The sequence below is a fragment of the Dromiciops gliroides genome, chromosome 1, assembly GCF_019393635.1.
Source record: "Dromiciops gliroides isolate mDroGli1 chromosome 1, mDroGli1.pri, whole genome shotgun sequence".
Lineage (NCBI taxonomy): Eukaryota > Metazoa > Chordata > Mammalia > Microbiotheria > Microbiotheriidae > Dromiciops > Dromiciops gliroides.
This window is the reverse complement of record NC_057861.1, coordinates 706,925,556-706,946,267: the sequence shown is the minus strand read 5'-3', so window position 1 is coordinate 706,946,267 and position 20,712 is coordinate 706,925,556. Positions and strand designations below refer to the sequence as shown.

The 20,712-nt window shown below is 41.7% G+C and overlaps 1 protein-coding gene across 2 annotated transcripts in view; it reads right to left on the bottom strand.

Annotated features, from left to right (window-relative positions):
• Positions 1 to 10,961: 10,961 nt before the first annotated feature.
• Positions 10,962 to 20,712, bottom strand: part of TMEM40 (transmembrane protein 40) — a 29,081-nt gene continuing 19,330 nt past the window's right edge. For both annotated transcript variants that reach the window (XM_043976874.1, XM_043976875.1), the window contains exons 6-12: positions 19,194 to 19,229; positions 19,052 to 19,084; positions 17,606 to 17,656; positions 16,015 to 16,086; positions 15,838 to 15,912; positions 14,152 to 14,214; positions 10,962 to 12,028 (exon numbers count right to left, since the gene is read on the bottom strand). In XM_043976874.1, coding sequence (XP_043832809.1) covers positions 12,009 to 12,028; positions 14,152 to 14,214; positions 15,838 to 15,912; positions 16,015 to 16,086; positions 17,606 to 17,656; positions 19,052 to 19,084; positions 19,194 to 19,229 — 350 coding nt within the window. In that variant the 3' untranslated portion in view covers positions 10,962 to 12,008. The remainder of the gene's footprint in view (positions 12,029 to 14,151; positions 14,215 to 15,837; positions 15,913 to 16,014; positions 16,087 to 17,605; positions 17,657 to 19,051; positions 19,085 to 19,193; positions 19,230 to 20,712) is intronic.

Below are 20,712 nucleotides of genomic sequence, written 5' to 3'. Positions count from 1 at the left end.
TTTTTTAAATGCCTGGCACATAGTAGGTATTTAACAAGTATTTCTTGAATGGTTGGTTGATAAATTTATAGCTGGAAAGAACCTTGCAGATCATAACCAAACCCTCTTTTTTGGGGGGTAGGGGGTGAGGCATTTGGGGTTAAGTGACTTGCCCAGGGTCACACAGCTAGTAAGTGTCAAGGGTCTGAGGCCGGATTTGAACTCACATCCTCCTGAATCCAGGACCAGTGCTCTATCCACTGTGCCACCTAGCAGCCCCCAAACCCTTACTTTATAGATGAGGAAGCTGAGATCTGTGGAGGTTAAGTTACTTGCCCAAAGTCCTACATCTAGTAAGTGTTAGTCAGTCAATCAATGAACATTTTTAAGCATCTACTATGTGCCCAACAGTGTGGTGAGTGCTAGAGATTCAAAGAGAAGGTAAATGACAGTCCCTGCCCTATAGGAGCCCATAGTCTGTTGGGGAACCTAACATGAAAACAACTAGGTAAAAACAAGAAATAGAATAATTTGGAAGTAATCATCAGAGGGAAGACTGTAGGATAGTAGGTCAGGAGGTTGAAACTAGCTCCTCTGACCCCAAGGTCACCATACTTTCTACTGAAACATGTTTAAAAAAAAAAAAAGGAAGACCTCTAGCAGGTCAGGTGGACCTGCCAGGAAGGATTTCTGGGAGGACATTGACAAGAGTCCTATAAGAAGAACCCACATGGGGGCAGCTAGGTGGCGCAGTGGTTAAAGCACCAGCCCTGGATTCAGGAGGACCTGAGTTCAAATCCAGACTCAGACCCGTGACACTTACTAGCTGTGTGACCCTGGGCAAGTCACTTAACCCTCATTGCCCCACCAAAAAAAGAAGAGCCCACATGTATTGGGAGATTTGCCCCATTCGAGGGAATGCTCACATTGATGAGATCACCCATCCAGAACCAGAGAAGCGTAGGAAAGATAAGTCTTTCGATGGCTCCCAAACTCTTCTTCCTGAACAGGGTGGACCTAAATGTAAATGGGAGCTATTCACCCTGTATGCCCCCCTGGATAAGTCACAGAGCAGTTTATATGAGATAATAGTTTTACTTGGTAAGAAAGTATAGCTCAACAAAACATACCCACTCCATGCCCTTAATTGGTTTAGCAAAAGCCCAAAGTAAGCAAAAAAGCTGTTCTGGGGCAGTTACCTCAAGAGGAACAACAGGATGTTTAAGTAGAAGCTTCACAGTTTTATGGGGCTGTTTGGTTATAATGTATTAATAATAACACTGGCTGACATTTTATGGAATACTTTTAAAGCTTACAAAGTACACTATGTACATTACCTCATTAGACCCTCCTAGCCTGTGGGGTAATTGCTAATAGGTATTATTAACTCCATTTCACAGATGAGGAAACTGAGGCTGAGAGAAATGAAGTAACTTGCCCAGCTAGTAAATAGGATCACAGGATCTTGGGATCCTAGAGTCAGAAAAGAAAATAGATGTCAATTATTCCCCAATTCTCTCATTTACAGGTGAGGAAACTGAGGCAGAGAGTGGTTAAGAGGCTTGTCTGAGGATAGCCAGGCAGTTCTAGTGGCAAAGCAGGGATTAAAATACTAATGAAGATTTTAAATCTCAGTCTCCCAGATGCAAAAGCCAGCATCCAATCTACTATACACAATGTTCTGTAGACCCTATCCGCAGTTATACAGTAACGTAGAAAATCAATATAGTTTAGTGGAATCAACACTGGTCTAACCAGCAGTCAGGAGACCTGGGCTGAGTCAGCAGTTTTGTCAAACTTACTAGCCATGTGACCTCCTAGGCTAGCTAATTAACCCATCTGCTTCTCAGTTTTCTCATCTATAAAGTGGGGATAATAATACCATGTGTTTCACAGGCCTGTTGTGAAGTTGGAATTAAGAGGAATTAAGCTAGTTCAGCTTGAGTCCAGAAGGCAGAACTAGAAACAACCCGTGGAAGGGTTTGGAAGAGTTTAGAAGGCGGACCAATTCAAAGTAAGGAATACTGTCCTACAAATACCTACCAGTGTCTGTAAAATGTTCACATCTTCCTCAGGAAGCTGTGGGCTCCTCTCCCCCCGCCCCACTTGAAGTCTTCAGGCTAAAGCTGAATCAGTGGTTGTTGGGAGGTGGGAGTCAAGAAGGTATAAGTTTGCAGCCTGCCTCAGTCACTTATCTAGCTGTGGGACCTTGGGCAAGTCACACTGAACTGCTCTCAGTCTCAGTATTCTTATCTGTTAATTAAATGGGGATAACAATAGCACTTACTTCCCAGGGTTGCCATGAAGATTAAATGAGATAACTTGTGTGAACCATGTTGTTGTTGTTGTTTGTCCTTCATCTCAAGAGGACCATGACAGATATTATGACTTGCAGTGAATTGGATTTAAGTGAAGGAGGGCTGGGCAAGGTCACCAATCTCACTCTCTCCTCCAGGGCCATCTGGGTCCAGTGGCAAGATATAGATCAGGACGACTGGAGATGGCCCCAGATGTTTAAGGTGATTGAGGTTAAGTGACTTTCCCAGGGTCACACATCTAGTAAGTGTCTTAGGTAACATTTGAACTCAGGTCCTCCTGACTCCAGAGCCAGTGCTCTATCCACTGCGCCACCTAGTTGCCCCAGCCATGGTGTGAACCTTACCCACTATATAAATGCTAATGTTATGTGAATTTAAAATTTTCCTTTTATTATTTGGGGCATTTCTTCCTGGAAATTTCCATTAACTAAAAGTCTGTTTTAATATTAACCTCACCTGAACAAAAATTGTCCCATGGAATATAAAAATTTATTTAAGAGCCTTAAGCATTCCTTAGATAAGAAGCCAGAGGAAGAATTTCAACTGTCCTTGATTTCTTGGCAACATGTAAATCCTCTTTCTCTATCAGGTAAACTCTAGAACCCTCTAAATGTAGTTTAGTCTGTTAAGGGCTAAAATTCTAGCTAGTCTGTCTAAAATATCTAATGAGTGGTCGCCAATAAATTATAAGCTTTAGCAAGAGTTAGACTTTTAAGCATTTATTAAGGAGAATAAGAATTTGGTAAAGAGAGAGAAAGGCCTACATTCATCTATCTATTAAAGGGAGAGCGCATTTCTAGCTTCCCTCTCCACCAGCATCCTCAGAAAAGAGAGCGAGACTGAGCGCCAGTCTCTTCCTTCCTCCTCCCACTAGCCAGCGTCACTTCCTGATGCCAAAGAAAAGACTCCTGGTCTTGCCCTCAAAGACCTGGAACTCTTCTACAGTAAGTCTCCAGCAGGTGGCGTCATTCCCATCGTTACAAGTCTATAACCCGATTTAGTTTACCAACAGAGATTTTTGTTGGTTTTTTTTTGTTTTTGATGAGGGTTTTTTCCTATGGGGATATATGTGATTAAGACTCTGTGTAACTAAATGTGTTCAACTTTCATGACCTTGAAGGAAGTATGGGATTATAAATCTATCTTCTCTTTAGCTTTTATGGCCTAAGAGAAATGTATGATATTGCAATGTGTGAGAATATATAAGATTGCATTGTGTAAATGAATTATTTCTCGGTCACTGATGCAATTTTGCCAACAAGAAGGGCTTGTGAGAATCCTGAGTGTGGTTCAGGTTTTCTCTGAGGCCTGAACCTATGCTTGAGCTTAATAACAAAACCGAGGTGTTTACCGCCATAATTTCTGCATTGTGGTAAACATGTATTTGCCACCCATAAATTCAGAGAGGAGATATTTCTCTCGTAATACTAGCTATTTTTATTATTGTGGAGAGGGATTCCTGGCAGGTACAATTTTGTGACTTGATGGTCTCCAAATAAGAGGTTCTGTGTTGTATTTTTCCAAACTATAAAGTATCACAGACATAGGGCTGGAGAGGACCTTAGGAATCATTAAAATTATAGGATCATAGATCTTGAGCTGGAAGGAACTTCAGATTTCCTCTGGCCCTCATTTTACAGTTGAGGAAACTGAGTCTTAGAAAAGTTATTTGCCCAAGGTCATAGGGATAGCTGGTATCTGAAACACCACACTCCTGGAAAGTGTGGTAAATAATGGAATTTGGCAGACTGATTGGGATGGGCCACACCTGGCCTGTTGTGAGTGACATATGCTGCTGATGTCAGCAGGAGAAACCACTCTCCACAGGCAGTTTGAAGGACCTCCTCCCCTTTTGGGGGAGGGAGAGTAAACACTTGCTGAGGGGAGCTCAGTCTCTTTCCGGAGTCACTTTCCTTCCAATGGTGTGAGCTGCAGGAGCAGGCAGAAAGAGGTTTTTTCCTGGCAGTTTGTCCTGTGGGCCCTGACTGCAAAGCTGTTTCCCACTGAAGCTACGGACCCCAAGTGGTGAGTTAACACACGATCCCTGCTCTTTTGAATTAGCTGAACTGGAAGTGAGTTTGGGGATTGTAAAGACTTAGGTTAGAGTTAAGGGGATTATCCATTTTTCTTTTTCCCTATTCCCTTGTCTTTGATTTTATTAATTTCCCCTTTGCTGTTTATTTTATTCCCATTAATAAAACCTGATTCGTTTGTGGAAAAGAGGCTGTTAGGCTCCTTTCTTATTGACCTAGGAGAAATATCCAAAAAGGCATTTCAGAGGGGAGGGAGCTTTGGGCCTAGAGGTCCCTCATTATTTCCAGGACCCCAATATTACGACAAGCTACTCAATTAGCTCTCCCTATATCAAATTTGGCCCCAACAAAAGTATGATTAAAATATAAATTACTATTATAACTTGCTACAGTAATATGAAGGAAGAATTTGAGAGGAATTCATTCAAAGAAGTAACCAAAAGAAAAAGCCTATGTTCAAACAAAGACCCATGAAATCTTTTTTTTTTTTTCCTTTTCTTTCTTTCTTTCTTTTTTTTTTTGGCAGGGCAATGAGGGTTAAGTGACTTGCCCAGGGTCACATAGCTAGTGTCAAGTGTCTGAAGCCGAATTTGAATTCAGGTCCTCCTGAATCCAGGGCCAGTGTTTTATCCACTGTGCCACCTAGCTGCCCCAGACCCATGAAATCTTAACGAGGCTGGTCTTCCCCTCTCCCCAAATCCTACCCTACCCTTTCTTTTCTTTGATCAGAACTGGGCCTCCCTCAGCTAACATAGTTCTTGGAAGTTGCCTCCTGAGATCCAGTAGTCCCTCCCACCATCTTCTGGTTCCTGGTTTTGGAAGTCATTAAAATAACTTTTTTTTTCTTCTCCAAAGTAGGCATCTTCTAAGTTTCAAGCTTAAGCTTGACATTAACTCTCCCAGTGGATTCCAAGGACACACAAGACCTGAGTGACTGTTATTGTTCTTCGGTCTTTTCAGTCCTGACCAACTCTTCACGACCCCTTTGGGGTTTTCTTGGCAAAGATACTAAAGCATTTGCCCTTTCCTTCTCCAGCTCATTTTACAGATGAGGAACTGAGGCAAACAGGGTTAATGTGATTTGTTCAGGGTCACACAGTTAGTGTCTGAGCCCAGATTTGAAGTCAGAAATATGATTCCTAATTCCAAACCCAGTGCTCTCTCCACTTCACTACCTAGCTGCTATTAGAGGAACAGAAAAATCCATCCCAATATAAGTGGGGGCTCATTGATGACTTAGTCTATATAGTCTATTATCCTACCTGCCTCTGGAGGTCATCACACGCCTGCTCTGTTCCCTCACCACCACAGAAGGGGGTCTTTGAAGTTCTAAGAAGGGTATTGTCTTGGGGTCAAGGTCCTCCAAACAGAACTTAAACAATGGTAAGGAAACTGGGGCACTAAGGATCCCCACAAGGCTGTGGCAGCTAGGCTCTGAGCAGGTAAAAGCAGAAACAGACATTCTATAAATTATGCTTTTCGTGTCAGTTTGGTTTTTCCCCCCTTAGTTCACTGGTACAGGTCATTTTTGAAAAATCCCATTTTTTTAACCCATGGAACAAAAAGGAGAAAGGATTTTCCCATACTTCTTTCAATACAGAAAAGGGTGTAAGGTAGGGGGACTGGATGTGCTCTATGCCCACTCACCCTTGTTGGTTCAATCCCAGAGCTCTGAGGAGGCCCTGGGCTCTTCATATTTGAGGCCTGTCTGGATTGGTTATGAGCTGCTCCCTTTATCCCTTCTATCTGTCAACGTCTCAGCGCCCATAATCACAGCTTGATTGACAAACTTGTCCCCTAAAGTTGGGAGGCAGGTGGTGAAAGGAAACATCTCTATAAAGAATCCAAATATGGACCAGTACACAGTATGACAGGTGAGTCGGTTTGTTAGGGGGGAGGAAAGAACAAGTAAGTAATCTACAGACTAGATGGATGGTGATCTGCAAAAGGAAGGTTTTAGCAGCTGGGGGAGCCAGGAAAGCAGAACTTCAGAACAATAGAGTTGGCTTTCTGCAGTAATTAGTAATCAAAGGATATGAACAGCCAATTCTCAGAATGCTAACTCAACAGCCATATGAAAGAATGCTCCAAATCACTAATAAAAAAAGAATGCAAATCACCCTGAGATTTTATCTCATACCAAGCAAATTGACAAAGATGAGAATAGTTGATGTTGGGGGGTTGTGGGAAGATATGCACACTGGTGCATTGTTGGTGGAACTGACTCAGTACAACTATTTTGAGAAGTAATTTGCAATTATGTAACTAAATTGACTAAAATGTTCATATCCTTTGACCTAGAGATTTCGCTACTAGGCTTATACCCCAAGGAGATCATTGATAATAAGAAAGTCCCTATATGGAAATTTTCATGTTTATTGATGACTTTTTTGGGGGGTGGGGTGAGGCAATTGGGGTTAAGTGACTTGCCCAGAATTACACAGCTAGTAAGTGTCAAGTGTCTGAGGCCAGATTTGAACTTGGGTCCTCCTGAATCCAGGGCTGGTGCCTTATCCACTGTGTCACCTAGCTGCCCAATGACTTTCTAATTTACAATAAATTATATTAAAAGGATGTTAAAATTGGAAGGGATTTTATAATGATGATAATAGCTAACAGTGTTCTGATGTTTGAAAAACATTTTATATATACTAGACAGCTAACATATATATATATATGATATATATGGTGTTTTAAGGTTTGTAAATTGTTTTTACAAACAACTTTACAAAGCCTTTTATGTTCATCCGCAAAACAATTTTGTGAGATAAGCACTATCATCATCCCCATTTCACAGATGAGGATTTGAGCCTGAAAGAGAGAAAGTGACTTCCTCAGGTTGAAAGACTGGCTTTGAACTCAGTGTTTCCTGCCTTCAAGACCAAAGCTACTGAGAACGTAGAATCATAGAGTGATAGATAACTGGGAGAGACCTTGGAAGTCACAGAGCCCCTCCCTCCCTCCCTCACAGATGAGGAAACAGGCCTGAAGAGATGATGTCAGTTGCCCAGGGTCATAAAGTTAATTAAGTCTTTGATGGGATTTGAGTCTAGGTCTTCCTGACTCAAAGTCGCCACAGCTGGAAGAGATCTCAGGACATGGAATGGTAGAGCTAAATGGGGGTGGGGAAGAAGGGAAGGAAATTAGCATTTATATAGTATTTTGTTGTTGTTAAGTCATGGTTTTAGTCGTGTCCAAGTCCAATTCTCTGCGACCCATTTGAGGTTTTCTTGGCAAAGATCCTGGGTTTGCTATTTCCTTCTCCAGATCTTTTTTTTTTTTTGGTGGGGCAATGAGGGTTAAGTGACTTGCCCAGGGTCACACAGCTAGTAGGTGTCAAGTGTCCAAGGCCATATTTCAACTCAAGTCCTCCAGAATCCAGGGCTGGTCCTTTATCCACTGAGCCACCTAGCTGCCCCCCAGGGCATTTTACAGATGAAAACAGGGTGAAGTGACTTGCTCAGAGTCACATAGCTAATAATGTCTGAGGACAAATTTGAACTCAAGTTCTCCAGATTCAAGGCACAGAGCTCTATCCAGTGTGCCACCTGTCTGCCCTTATGTAGCAAAGCACTTTACAAATACTTCATTTAAGGCTCACAACAACCCTGTGAGGTAGGTGCCATTATTCCTGTTTTACAGTTGAAATAACTGAGGCAAACAAAGGTTAAGTGGCCTGCCCAGGGTCACAAAGTTAGTGTTTAAGATTATACTTGTAATTATTTGAGGCTGGATTTAAATTCAGATCTTCCTGACTCCAGCCTGGGGCGTTATTGTTGCCTCCAAGATGGAGCTTTAGAACATGGAATGTCAGTAGCAGAAGAGCCTCAGAGGCCATCTATTTCAACCCTGTTATTTTATAGCTGAAGAAAATGACCCATGTGGAGATTAAATGACTTGCCCAAGACCACACAGCTAATAAGGGGGAAAGCCAGGATTTGAAATGTGGTTTTCCAACCACTGCTCTTTCTACTATGCTGTTATTTCTAGTGTCATAACCAGTGACTAAATGGGGAGCTATGCAATAAACTGACTGTGGGGTCAATAAGGCTGGTCTCAGTGCACTGGGGATGGGTGGGGGGGAAGGACAGGGCACAGTGCCTCTCCAAAGCCATGTGTCTGGGGTGCTATAGTCTCCTCAGAACTCCCTAAGATGCTGGGTGCCCTCTCCTGGTGCAATTGCACTTGAGGGAGGAGTTGTTGTTGAACAGGTGTTGGCAGCACCTGTTGTTCTTTCCCACCCATCCTCACTCCCTCTTTACCTCCCCTCTTGCCCCCTCCTATTCTTCTGGGACTGAGTTTTTTCCTCTTCCCCACCCCCACCTCCAACCACCAACTAAATCTGCCCAAGAGATGTTCCAGCTAGTTACAGCTCTGGGGTGCATAATAGCTCTTCATCCTCTGCACAAGAATATGAAGCTCCACCCTCCCCTTCCCTCTTCTCCGCCCCCTCCCGCCCCCACTAGCTCACCCATCCCCCAACTTGTTTTTTCTAATTGAAGCAATGACTTTAGATTGAGGCAGCCACACTCTCATTTATATTCCTCATCATACTCCAGAAACCTCTGCATCCTGGAAGATCACTTAAGCCCTGGATCACACACCTCAGATGTCCCCTCTGCCCCTGGGGCCCTTCTGTCTGACTGAAGGGTAGAAAGCTCCTCCCAGAACACCCATTTAAGCAGGGCACCCAAGTCAGCTGTGTCTCCGTATCTCACCTGGCTGTACTCCTTTGGACACCATCATGCTCCCAGAAACTTCAGCGTCCTTCAAGATCCCATGAGCCTTGGAACTCACATTTCTTTTTTCTTTTTTTTTTTTTTTTTTTTAGTGAGGCAATTGGGGTTAAGTGACTTGCCCAGGGTCACACAGCTAGTAAGTGTTAAGTGTCTGAGGCCAGATTTGAACTCAGGTACTCCTGACTGCAGGGCCAGTGCTCTATGCACTGCGCCACCTAGCTGCCCCTGGAACTCACATTTCATCAGTACCCTCTAGCTCCCCCAAAAACCTTGTTTAAGCAAGATGCCCAAGCCAGGCATCTCTTCATTTTTTACCCAGCCACACTCCCATCATGCCCTTGCACTGTGTACCCCACCCAGCGACCCATCACTTTTCACTTTCCTTGTATGTTGTCTTTTCCAATTAGACTGTAAGCTCCTTGAGGGTAGGGATTGTCTGTGTGTGTGTGTGTGTGTGTGTGTGTGTGTGTGTGTCCCAAACAATTAGCTTGGTGTCTAGAACACAGTAGATGTTCAATAAATGTTTATTTCCTGATGGAAGCAATTTGCCTGAGGTCACATAGCTTGTTAATAGCACAGCTGAGAAAAAAACTCAGGTCCCGCTTCTTCTACCTAATATAGTTCTCCTTAAGGTAGAGCTGCCTTCTCTCAGTCATTCCTGATGTGGCAGCTTCTAGATCCTTCATCTTAGTCACATTCCTCTGCTCTGACTCCAGCTGTCCCCTCTCCCTCTGTAAAATGAGGCCCTCGCTGACCAGAAGCAGAGGACAGTGGGACGGCTGCTACATTTCTTTTAATCCAGACTAAGATCAAATTAACTTTTTTTTTGGCAGTCACATCACACCGTTGTTGGCTCATCCCAAGGTTCTCATCATCTAAAATCTTCGGGTCTTTTTCATGTGATTTACCTTTAAGTATATCTTCCCAATTCTATTCTTGTATGGCTGGTTTGGTTGACTGGTTTTGTTTGTTTGTTTGTTTTGTTTTTGTTTTTGTTTTTTTGGCGAGGCAATTGGGGTTAAATGACCAGCCCAGCGTCACACAGGTAGTAAGCGTTGTATCTGAGGTCGGATTTGAACTCAGGTCCTCCTGAATCCAGGACCGGTGCTTTATCTACTCCACCACCTAGCTGCCCCATTGGTTGACTGTTTTTTAAACTCAGTTCAATAATGCCTATCCCATTTATCCCTGTTGAAGTTCATATTAAAGGATCATAGGTCCAGAGTTAGAAGTGACCATCTAGTCCAATACCCTTATGAGAAGAAATCTCTCATAGATGAAGAAACTGATGCCCAAGTGGCTCACCCAAAGTCAAACAGGTAGTAGACATCAAAGACAAGATTTGAACTCAGGTCCTTGGACACCAAAACTATTAGATGACACTGCCTCCCATCTTGATCTCCACCCATATTTTAGCCCCTTGAGGTCATTTCTTATCTAGCCTTTAACTACTGAATGGATGTTGTCTCAGGCAAACTGAGACCTAGAAAAGACCTTAGCTTAAAAAGACCAAAGTCTCCTACTGCTTTAACAGGCCAGGGTCTCTGCAGTCATGCTGACCTATATCTTGCCATTGGACCCGGCCTCACTTATATCCAGTTCATTGGAAGTCAAGACTTCACCCTCCTGACTTCACTGGTCCTCTTTGAGAACGAAGGACAAATGACAACAGCTCCTTGAGAGGGTAGCTGGGGTAGGGAAGACGATTCTTCCTTGAGAAAATACAATACAGAAGTAGAAAAGCATATGACAGAAAGTTGTACAAGTCCAGGAAAAAGAGAAATGTAGTTGACGTGAAATCAAGCCAAAAGCAGCTGTAACATGACTGGATCTGGGGAAAGGATGTAAGACACAAACACGGTTTTCATGATCATAAACAGTTTATTCTGATTTGGTTTCACTCCCAGAATGATACATTTCTTCCTGTATAGCTATTGGTTGTCGTTTTCAGCTTGAATACCTGAAGAAAGTGTAGATCTCTGTGTGATACAACAGCTTAGTCAAAGTATCCCATCCCTGGGGGCAGCTAGGTGGCGCAGTGGGTAAGCACTGGCCCTGGATTCAGGAGGACCTAAATTCAAATCCGGCCTCAGACATTTGACACTAACTAGCTGTGTGACCCTGGGCAAGTCACTTAACCCTCACTGCCCAGCAAAAAAAAAGTATCCCATCCCCTCCGGCTTGGATGGTGGTGGTAGGCCTGGCCACTTCTACTTTGAGTTCAGCTGCCTAAGAATCCCAGCTGTTTGGGGGAAGTATCCGCCATGGGGAGACAATTCCAACAAATATGACCTGGCTAAAGATTATCTAGCCCAGGGCTTCTTAAACTTTTCCCACTTGTGAGCCCTTTTCACCCATGAAATTTTTACATGACTCTGGGTAGATAGGTATATAAAATAGGTATACATAACCTTTTACTGTTGCCAAATTTTTCATGACCCCCACATTCAGTTACAGGATCCCATATGGGGTTAAGAAGCTAGGGTCTAGCAAACAGGGATCCCAAAGATGGAGATCAGGGTCAGGATCATTCTGAACCAGATCAAAGCTGGGAGGGACCCTAAAGACATTCTACCAAGACCAATTGTCTGCCAAGGCTTTTTCAATGAAGCCTTCTGTCTTCAGAATCAGAACCCGTCAGGCAGGAGGACATGGATCCTCTCCCACTCCCTCCCATTCCTTTCCCTTTCCTTCCCCTTGATGATTAAGTTAACCCTTAGAATAAAACTGATGTGAGCTTAGTTCCTTGATGCCCATCAATGATGATCCAGTGCTCAGACTTATTAGGTGATGCTGAAGGATAAAGTATTTTTCTTTCTCTCCAGCTTTGTCCCCCCAAGACATGAGGTGGGGGATTCCTTTACTCTGGTGTTATTCTGGGAAGATTGATTTCATGATTTCTGGATTGATGGTCCCAGCTGTTCTCCTGAATCAACCTCTCAGTCTGACTTCCGGAAACCTGTGAGGTGAAGGACAGAATGTGAAGAGATGTTGATCACAACAGGTCCTCAGTCTCTTTCACCAAAACACTCAATTATAATGAGGGGCAACTAGGTGGCACAGTGGATAGAGCACTGGCCCTGGATTCAAGAGGACCTGAGTTCAAATCTTCAGATAATTGACACTAGCTGTGTGACCCTGGGCAAGTGACTTGCCACTTACTAGCTGTGTGACCCTGGGTAAGTCATTTAACCCTCATTGCCCCCCCCCAAGAACTAATTGGATTTATTGATTATTTGCTTGTTTCATTGCATAATAAATACATATAAACACGGATTAGTTGTAATTGGCATTCTCCTGATATTTTGGTGTGTGGCATGCACCCTTGTGGGTTCATAGAGCTTCAGCTAGAAGGGTCCTTAGATATTCTCTAGTCAAAGAATCCTTAACCTGAAACAAGTGAATTTAAAACATTTTTTAAAATTTCAATTTAATTGGTTTCCTTTGCAGTTACATGTATTTTATTTTGTATATTTGAAATCATTATTCTGAGAGGTCATGGACTTTCCCAGCTGGCCAAAAGGGCTCAGAACCTAAAAAAGGTTAAAAATTCTTTGATCCCATTCAATATTGTACAGATGAAGAAAAGAGGGCCAGTGAGCTGGGAGCAACCCTGAGAATGACTCCACAGGTTATAACTGTTAAAAATTGAAAACATTGAGGGGCTGTTAGGTGGTGCAGTGGGTAAAGCACTGGCCCTGGAGTTAAGAGGACCTGAGTTCAAATCCAAACTTACACCGTTACAAGCTGTGTGACTGTGGGCAAGTCACTTAACCCTGACTGCTCCCAAAATTTAAAAAATGAAAAAGTTTACAACTTTTTCAGAATTACGTGGGTTGTAAGTAGCAAAACAAGGATTTCCAATCCAGCCATCTCGTGCCAAAGCTGACCTGCTTTCCATGGAATTGGGCTGCTTTAGGCTGCTTAGCAGTAAGACAGAATGGCTACCCAGGATCAACTTGAGAAGAGTAGAAAGAATGATGGCTCAGAAGTCAGGAGCCCTGCTCTGGTCTCAGCTCTGCTGACACCCAGCTGGGCAATGGTGACTTAACCTCTGTGCTTTAAACCTGCTAAGGACAGGGATAAAGATAGGGTAGGGATGATACCAACCCTGCCTATTTCCCAAGGCTGTTGTGAGCCTACATTTTTTTTCCTTCTTTTTTATTTATTTTTTTTTTTGTGGGGCAATTGGGTTTGTGACTTGCCCCGGGTTACACAGCTAGCAAGTGTCAAGGGTCTGAGGCCGGATTTGAACTCAGATCCTCCTGAATCCAGGGCTGGTGCTCTATCCACTGTGCCACCTAGCTGCCCCAAGTCTACATTTCTATAAGGAATGTGAAGGGGCTCTAAAAAAAAAAGCATCAAGTACCAGGGTTACATCATCCCAACTGGCATTTGGATGTTTCTATGGATCACTGCATGTGAACCACACCACAGCCCTATGATGCTGCAGGCATCATTATACCCATTTTATAAAGATATTAAGTGACTTAACCATAACCAGCTAGTAAGGGTCTAAGGCAAGATATGAAAACAGGTCTTCTGAACAGTATGGATCATAGATTTAGAGATGGGAGGGACCCTCTTACCAGTTGTCTGGTCCAACCCCTTCTTTTACAGCTGAGGAAACTGAGGTCCAGAAAAGTTAGGTGAATTGTCCAAGGTCATACATCTAGTAAATATCTGAGAAAGGATTTGAATTCAGCCTTCATGACTTCAGTTTCAGCACTTTATTCACTGTGCCACTAAACTGGCTTATTATAAATTAAGAGTCGGAAACTCTGGGTTCAAATCCAGGATCTATTATTAAATTGTCATGTGATGCTGGATGATTTATTTTGCCTTTCTGGACCTCACTTAACCTCACCTGAAAAAATAGGAATATTGATTTCTTCTTCAGGTTCTCCCCATGGTTTATTATGAAGATCAAATGAAATTGTAGCTATCAAAATACTTTGTAGATAACAAGAGAGGGAGGGATCACCATTATTATAATCAGGAGGCAACGCTGAGCAGAGTATCAGCATATAATATAAGCATAAGCAAAGGGGTCATGGCATTTGGGAAAAGCTCAAAAGTTACCTATTAGTCTTATTTTCTGAAAGAGGGGGATGAAGCCCTGAAGGACTCTGTGAATCCGATACACTGTTGAGAAACAAAACCAGAATTCATTAAGGTCATAGATTTAGAACTAGAAGGCTACTAAGAGACATCTATCTAGTCCAACACTGTTATTAAGACAAGTGACTTTCCCACCAGTTCAGGCCCCTTACTCCCTTAGGACCACATATCTCTGAGACATTCCCTAAGACTTCTGAGGCAAGAAAGGCAGAGCCATAACTGGGGCTGGGTGACTGGAGCTTTGTCATAGGGCGCCAATCTCCATGAGGCAGTATGCTTTCTCCCTATGGTTTTCCTCTGGCTCACTGCCCCAACTCCTCACTGTCCCTCACAAATCTGTATCATAGCAAGGTAACTGCACTGGGATGTCACCCTCTAGCCCCCATCACTGTGACAACTATCTCCCCTGAGTCTTCTTTCTCCTACTTGCTTCTTTCCTTTCCCACCCCATCTTCTCCAGGAGGTTGGGAGTCAGGAACTTTTGGTTAATGTAGCTTCAGCCTTGTAGACCAGACTACCTTGGACACATCTTGCCTACCAGCTAGAACAATAGCATCTGATCAAGGCAGTCTGTTCTCTGTGCCACTGTCCCCACCTTCCCCAATGAACTTGGCTAAATTTGCCTCAGAAGGAAGAATTCCTAATTTTGGCCTTAAAGAAAGGTCACAGGTCATAGCCCCATTTGGCCTTACTATTTATTGTAGAATGGGACAACTTCTCCTCTTCTGGACCCATGTTCTAGGTAAGTGCTAGAAGCAATGACATAGGGCCATCTGGGTTATAGTCACATCTCTAGGACTCTTTTCTCAAAAGCCAAAGGGAAGTTTGTATTGAGCATCCTCCTGTCCCCTCTCTTAGTGCCCTTCTCTTGACTTTGTCCTTGCTCCCTTTTCCCTTATGCTCTCTCCCCCTTCATTCTATATCAAAGTCTGCTTTCAGGAAAGTCTCTGAAAAACTCATTTATACTGAGCTATAAATGACTGATGACAGCTGTAGATTCTAGCCTTCCTAGGGGTATGACATTTTGTCATGAGAGAAAGCTTAAGAAGTAATCAGACTCTAATGTGGGAATTTTAGGGTCTGAGTCAGTCTAGTATTATCCCTCCTTTCATTCATTGGGTATCCATCTTATCATTCATTCACATCATACATTGTATTATCGTTTTCTGTGTACATATTCTTACTTCCCCTGCTAGATCGCAGCTTCTGAGAATAGGAATTCTATTTCAGTTATCTTGGTCTCCCCCACACTACATGGGACCTTGACTATAATGGGACTCAATGAATACTTGTTGAGTGAATGAATTCATGAGTTTTTGAGTTGCCAAGAAATTCAGAGCTACACACTGTGCCTAACTTCAATAATTGACTTATTTCAGGTACCTGCCAACGTCTATTTCTATTTTCCTTTTAATGGGTCTTTTCCTTTTTTCATTTTAAGCTGCTCCCTTTTATGTGATTCTATTCAATTTTGTGAGTGCTCTGAAATTCTTTTCAGAAGTAGATGGCATATAAATCCTAAGTGAGGAAATAAATACCAATGTCACAACATGGTCACCTTGCAATATGTGGCCTGTGACGACTACAGACCAGGTTACAACACAGTGGGGCCACCCATATGCATGGGGTGCTTTAAGTCTTACTTACCTAGGCCGAAATATATTCCAACAGTCTCCAGAGAAGCAAAGGTTAGCAACCCAACGCCCAGAGACATGAACCAATCTGGGAAGTGGATAAAGGGAGAATGTGGGTTAACATCTGTGTGGGCCCTAACAGGTTTCTCTCTCTCCCCCTCATGCCTCATTTCCCCCAAGCCCTCCTTACCTGCATAGTAGTGATAACAGACTAGCACGGACCCAATAGCAAAGCAAAGGAGGACAAAATGGAAAAATTCATCTGAAAAGGCAAGAACCAAAAATTACTCTCTGTTCTGCTCTCCCATCCTGACAATAAAAATTACCCCCTTCAAATAATTAAAGGAATTATCAGGTTTCCAATGTGGAGTTTCCATTGTGTCATCAACTTCACTATCTTTAATTACAAACTCTATGAGAACAGGGATCATGTCTTATCTAATAATTTTATCTCCCCTACCACTGACTGTGCTGTTATGCACATAGTAGTTCTTTCATAAACATTGGTTAAATTTGAACTCATGTCCTACCTGGGACTCTCTGGGCCTTAGTTTCCTTACGTGTAGATGAGGTAGGGGTTGGACTAGACAGCTACTAATGTTCTTTCCAGCTCTAAATGAATAAATCCTGCAAGCCTATGATTTCTGCTTTACCATCAACTGTCCAGCCCCTCAACTAATACCCACATTTTGTCCCAGCCCCATTTTTCTTAAATCATATAAAATGTCCCAGAGAATCCTGACTTAGAATCTTAGAGTAAGCAAAGATCTTATAGGTCATTTAATTCAGTGGTGTCAAACTCAAATCACAGGCAGCATGTTGACTAAGAAAACCACAAATTAACATTATCTATGTTGTACTGCATTTTTATTTAGTTCTCTAATATTTCCTGAATTTTCAAGATAATATTTCCCAGAAATGCTTCCTTTGGAGTTTGACCCCCTTAATCTAGTCCAATCCCTTCATATGACATGTGAGTTCGATCATGTTGGGATCACTAGGTCCTTCCTTCACAGAAACCTAGTGGAAGACTTCCTGTCCTCTCCCATCAGTCTAAGTTCAGTCTATATCCATCCTTTTGTATTGAAATAAGTGTCATCCAAAACTGTCTTCCAAGTCTCTTCCCACCTTCTCAGCCATTTCTCCTTAGCCTAATTTTTTGGTTTCTATAATTCTGTTAAATATTGCCTATTCAGTCATTAAATGTTAAACTGAGGACAGAATTCATATCTTAGAGATCATCCAATCCACTGTCTCATTTTACAGAAGAAGAAACTGAGGTCCAGAGAGTGGGGGGGGCAGCTAGGTGGCGCAGTGGATAAAGCACTGGCCCTGGATTCAGGAGGACCTGAGTTCAAATTTGGCCTCAGACACTTGACACTTACTAGCTGTGTGACTCTGGGCAAGTCACTTAAACGTCATTGACCTGCAAAAAACAGAGAGTGGAAGTATCTTACCCAATATCACACAGATAGTGTCAGAGGTAGAATGTCAGACCTATGAATTACCTTAGAACATAGGATGTCAGTGTTAAAAGGAATCTTAGAACAGCATCTAATGCATCCCCTTTATTATATATATAAGGGAAAGGAAAAGTGACTTCCTTGAGGTTATAAAACTTAGTAGTATCTCAACATTGTAGGAAAGTGATCAATGTTTCCACCCCATTTTTATTATCCAAATGTGAACAATAAGCTACAATAAGATATAGTCCACTCAGTTTAAAACTCTGACTACAGAACAGGGAGAAGAAATTTTGAGACACGTCGAGAATTTCTTACCATCTTTCTTTATGTTCATTCTTGCTGCCTGCGTGTCTTCTATTTCTGGCTCTTTGAAACAAAAAGTTGTGTTAAAATGACAATGACTTTTCAGGGGGTTGTTTTCACTTGAAAAAATTAATTCCTTCTCTTTCAATTCTTTTTCAATTCAATGTTCTCTTTCTTTCTTTCTTTTTAGTTTGTTTTTTTTTTGGGGGGGAAGACCAATGAGAATGTTCTCTTTTAAAGAAATGGATTTTTCTTCTTGAACCAAAGGAATAGCTCTGTTCATTTACTCTGCAAACTCAAAGTATAAGATAAGGCCAGGAAGTACACCCATCCTCCACCCCCCATAGTGTTTAGTCTGCCCAGTGACTTCTAAATCCATGGTAAACCTTATTGACATTACTACCTATACTATTTAACTCCTTTGATGGTATCACCTATTAGACTTAAAGTTTCCTTCTTTTAAAAGTTTTTTTTTTTTAATTTTCAGTTCCAAATTGTCTCTCTCCCTCAACTCCTTCCCCTACCCACTGAGAAGGCCAGGAAAATGATACCCGTTACCCATATTCTAAGTCCTGAAAAGCATATTTCCACAGATTGTAAGGTTTCTTGAAAGCAGGCACTATGTCTTAATTTTTTTTTAACTCCTCCAGTCCCTAACATAATGATTTGTATACAGTAGGCATTCAATAAATATTTGTTGAGCAAATGATTAACCTGAAAAGGCTGGCCTACAGCTGGCAAAACTTCAAAGGTGTCTACAAAGTTTGGCTTTGGTGCCTTCCCACCACCCTTTCTTCCCTCCCTCCCCAATCCTAATGCCTTTCTGCTCCCCAGATATCTTGTTTTCAGTAACCTCTCCTGTTAAAGAGATAGCTGATGATGGCTTCAGGTGGTTTCTCCTAGGTCCTAGGGGTCTTTATAACCATCACCCTGTGATGTGATTAGTAGGGGAGCAGGAACAAGGACCAACAGCAACAACAATCACTGCCATTTATACAGTGCTTTACGATTACAAAGCACCTTATGTTTATCATCTCATGAGATCATTCCAACAATCCTGTAAGTTGTAAGATGTGTACTGAGTGACAAGTGAAGTGACTTGTCCAAGTCGCATGGCTCAAAGGTGATAGAGCAAAGATTCAAACCCAAACAGAAGTCGCATTCCACCAACACTACTGCCCAAGAGCCCTTAAAGACCCAAGTGAATCAATGGCAGCATATAAAACACTAGGTTAGGTTGGAGAGAGGTATCTTATGGGGCAGAAACCCCCCTTCCCAGTATACTTCAAATCCTACTAGGTAGGTGGCTGTCTTTTCATCCTGTACATAGGATGTACACAGCCTTCTGGTGCTGGGCTTGTGTGTACTTATACCCTCAGCCTTTGAACGTTTCTGGCAATGTTTTACCCTACAGGCAAACCCAATATCTGTCACCACGCTTTGAGTTTATATATTTACCATCTGATGGTACAACTTCTCTTCTCCTGAGCTCTGTAAACAAGAGATTAAACATTAATTTCTGTTCTTCCACAATCAAACAATGACATGGAGAATACATTTGTTTTTCCAATAATGACAAATTTAAAACTAGGATATTTACCTGATTCATCATAGGGTTTTATCTCTCCAGGTGTATCTATACCACACCCAAAACAAATGGAAATTATTAGTATATATAGCCATTGTCATTACGTTTAGAAATAGAGAAATAAGGAATGAGTTTTAAGTGGCAAACTATTTAGAAGGCATAAGACTGTTAGAAATAAATATATATATACATATTTATGTATCTATATCTATATCTATACCTATACCTATACCTATACCTATCTCTCTATATATAGAGAGATAGAGACAGAGATAGATGATATGGATAGATATAGATATAGATATAGATATAGATATAGATATAGATATAGATATAGATATAGATATAGATATAGATATAGATATAGACAGAGACAGAGACAGAGACAGAGATAGAGATAGAGATAGAGATAGAGATAGAGATAGAGATAGAGATAGAGATAGAGATAGAGATAGAGATAGATATAGATGAGTACTGAGTAGTTGCCTGAGATATACTCCTACTAAATTGAGAAGTGGTGAGTACAAAAATAAATTAAAGCGAATTTTCATGTTTACATGAATACGCTGCTTTTCCTGGGATATCATTCTCAATTTTATTCCTTTGCCTTCCAAAGAAACATAGGCCTTTTTTCTGGTTATTCTCACTATATTATTGCCATTGTTCCAAAGTGATGCTATTAAGAATTTATTGCAACAAGATAATATACGTAAAACATGTTACAAACTTGAGATTGTCAAATAAGTCACAAATAATAGTAATAGCTAACAATTATATAGCACTTAAAGGTTGACGTATATTATCTCATCTGACCTTCACAGCAACCTTGTGATGAGATGTTATTATTATCCCCACTTTACAGGTGAGGAAACTGAGGCTGAGAAGTTAAATGACTAATTGACCACAGTAACACCACTAATAAGTGTCTGAGGTGGGATTTAAACTCTGGACTTCCTTGTGACAAGTCCAGCACTCTATTCCCTCTATCACCCAGCTGCCTTCTAAATGTGAACTATTAGTGTTACTTTTTTTTTTTAGTGAGGCAATTGGAGTTAAGTGACTTGTCCAGGGTCACACAGCTAGTAAGTGTTAAGTGTCTGAGGCCGGATTTGAACTCAGGTACTCCTGACTCCAGGGCTGGTGCTCTATCCACTGCGCCACCTAGCTGCCCTATTAGTGTTACTTTGAAAACCACTTTGCCAATTGTTTTTTATGCCAATAGCACCTTATTCTGGCTTCTTCTGAAAATAATGGCACCCTTTTCCCTAAATCACTAATAAAATTAGTTCTTATTGTTATCAATATATTAATTATTCATCAATCAATTAATTTTGTGTTTATTTACCTGTTTAGGGATTAGATTTACCCATTTCTCTGATATAATGTAAGTTCCTTGAGGGGTCGATTGATTTTTGTCTTTGTATTCCTAACAACTTTGCCCTATGCATATTAGGCAATGTGGCTGGTTGGACTTGGCATTAAGAAGCCCTGGGTTCAAATCCAGACTCTTAAACTAGTTGTGAGACCTTGG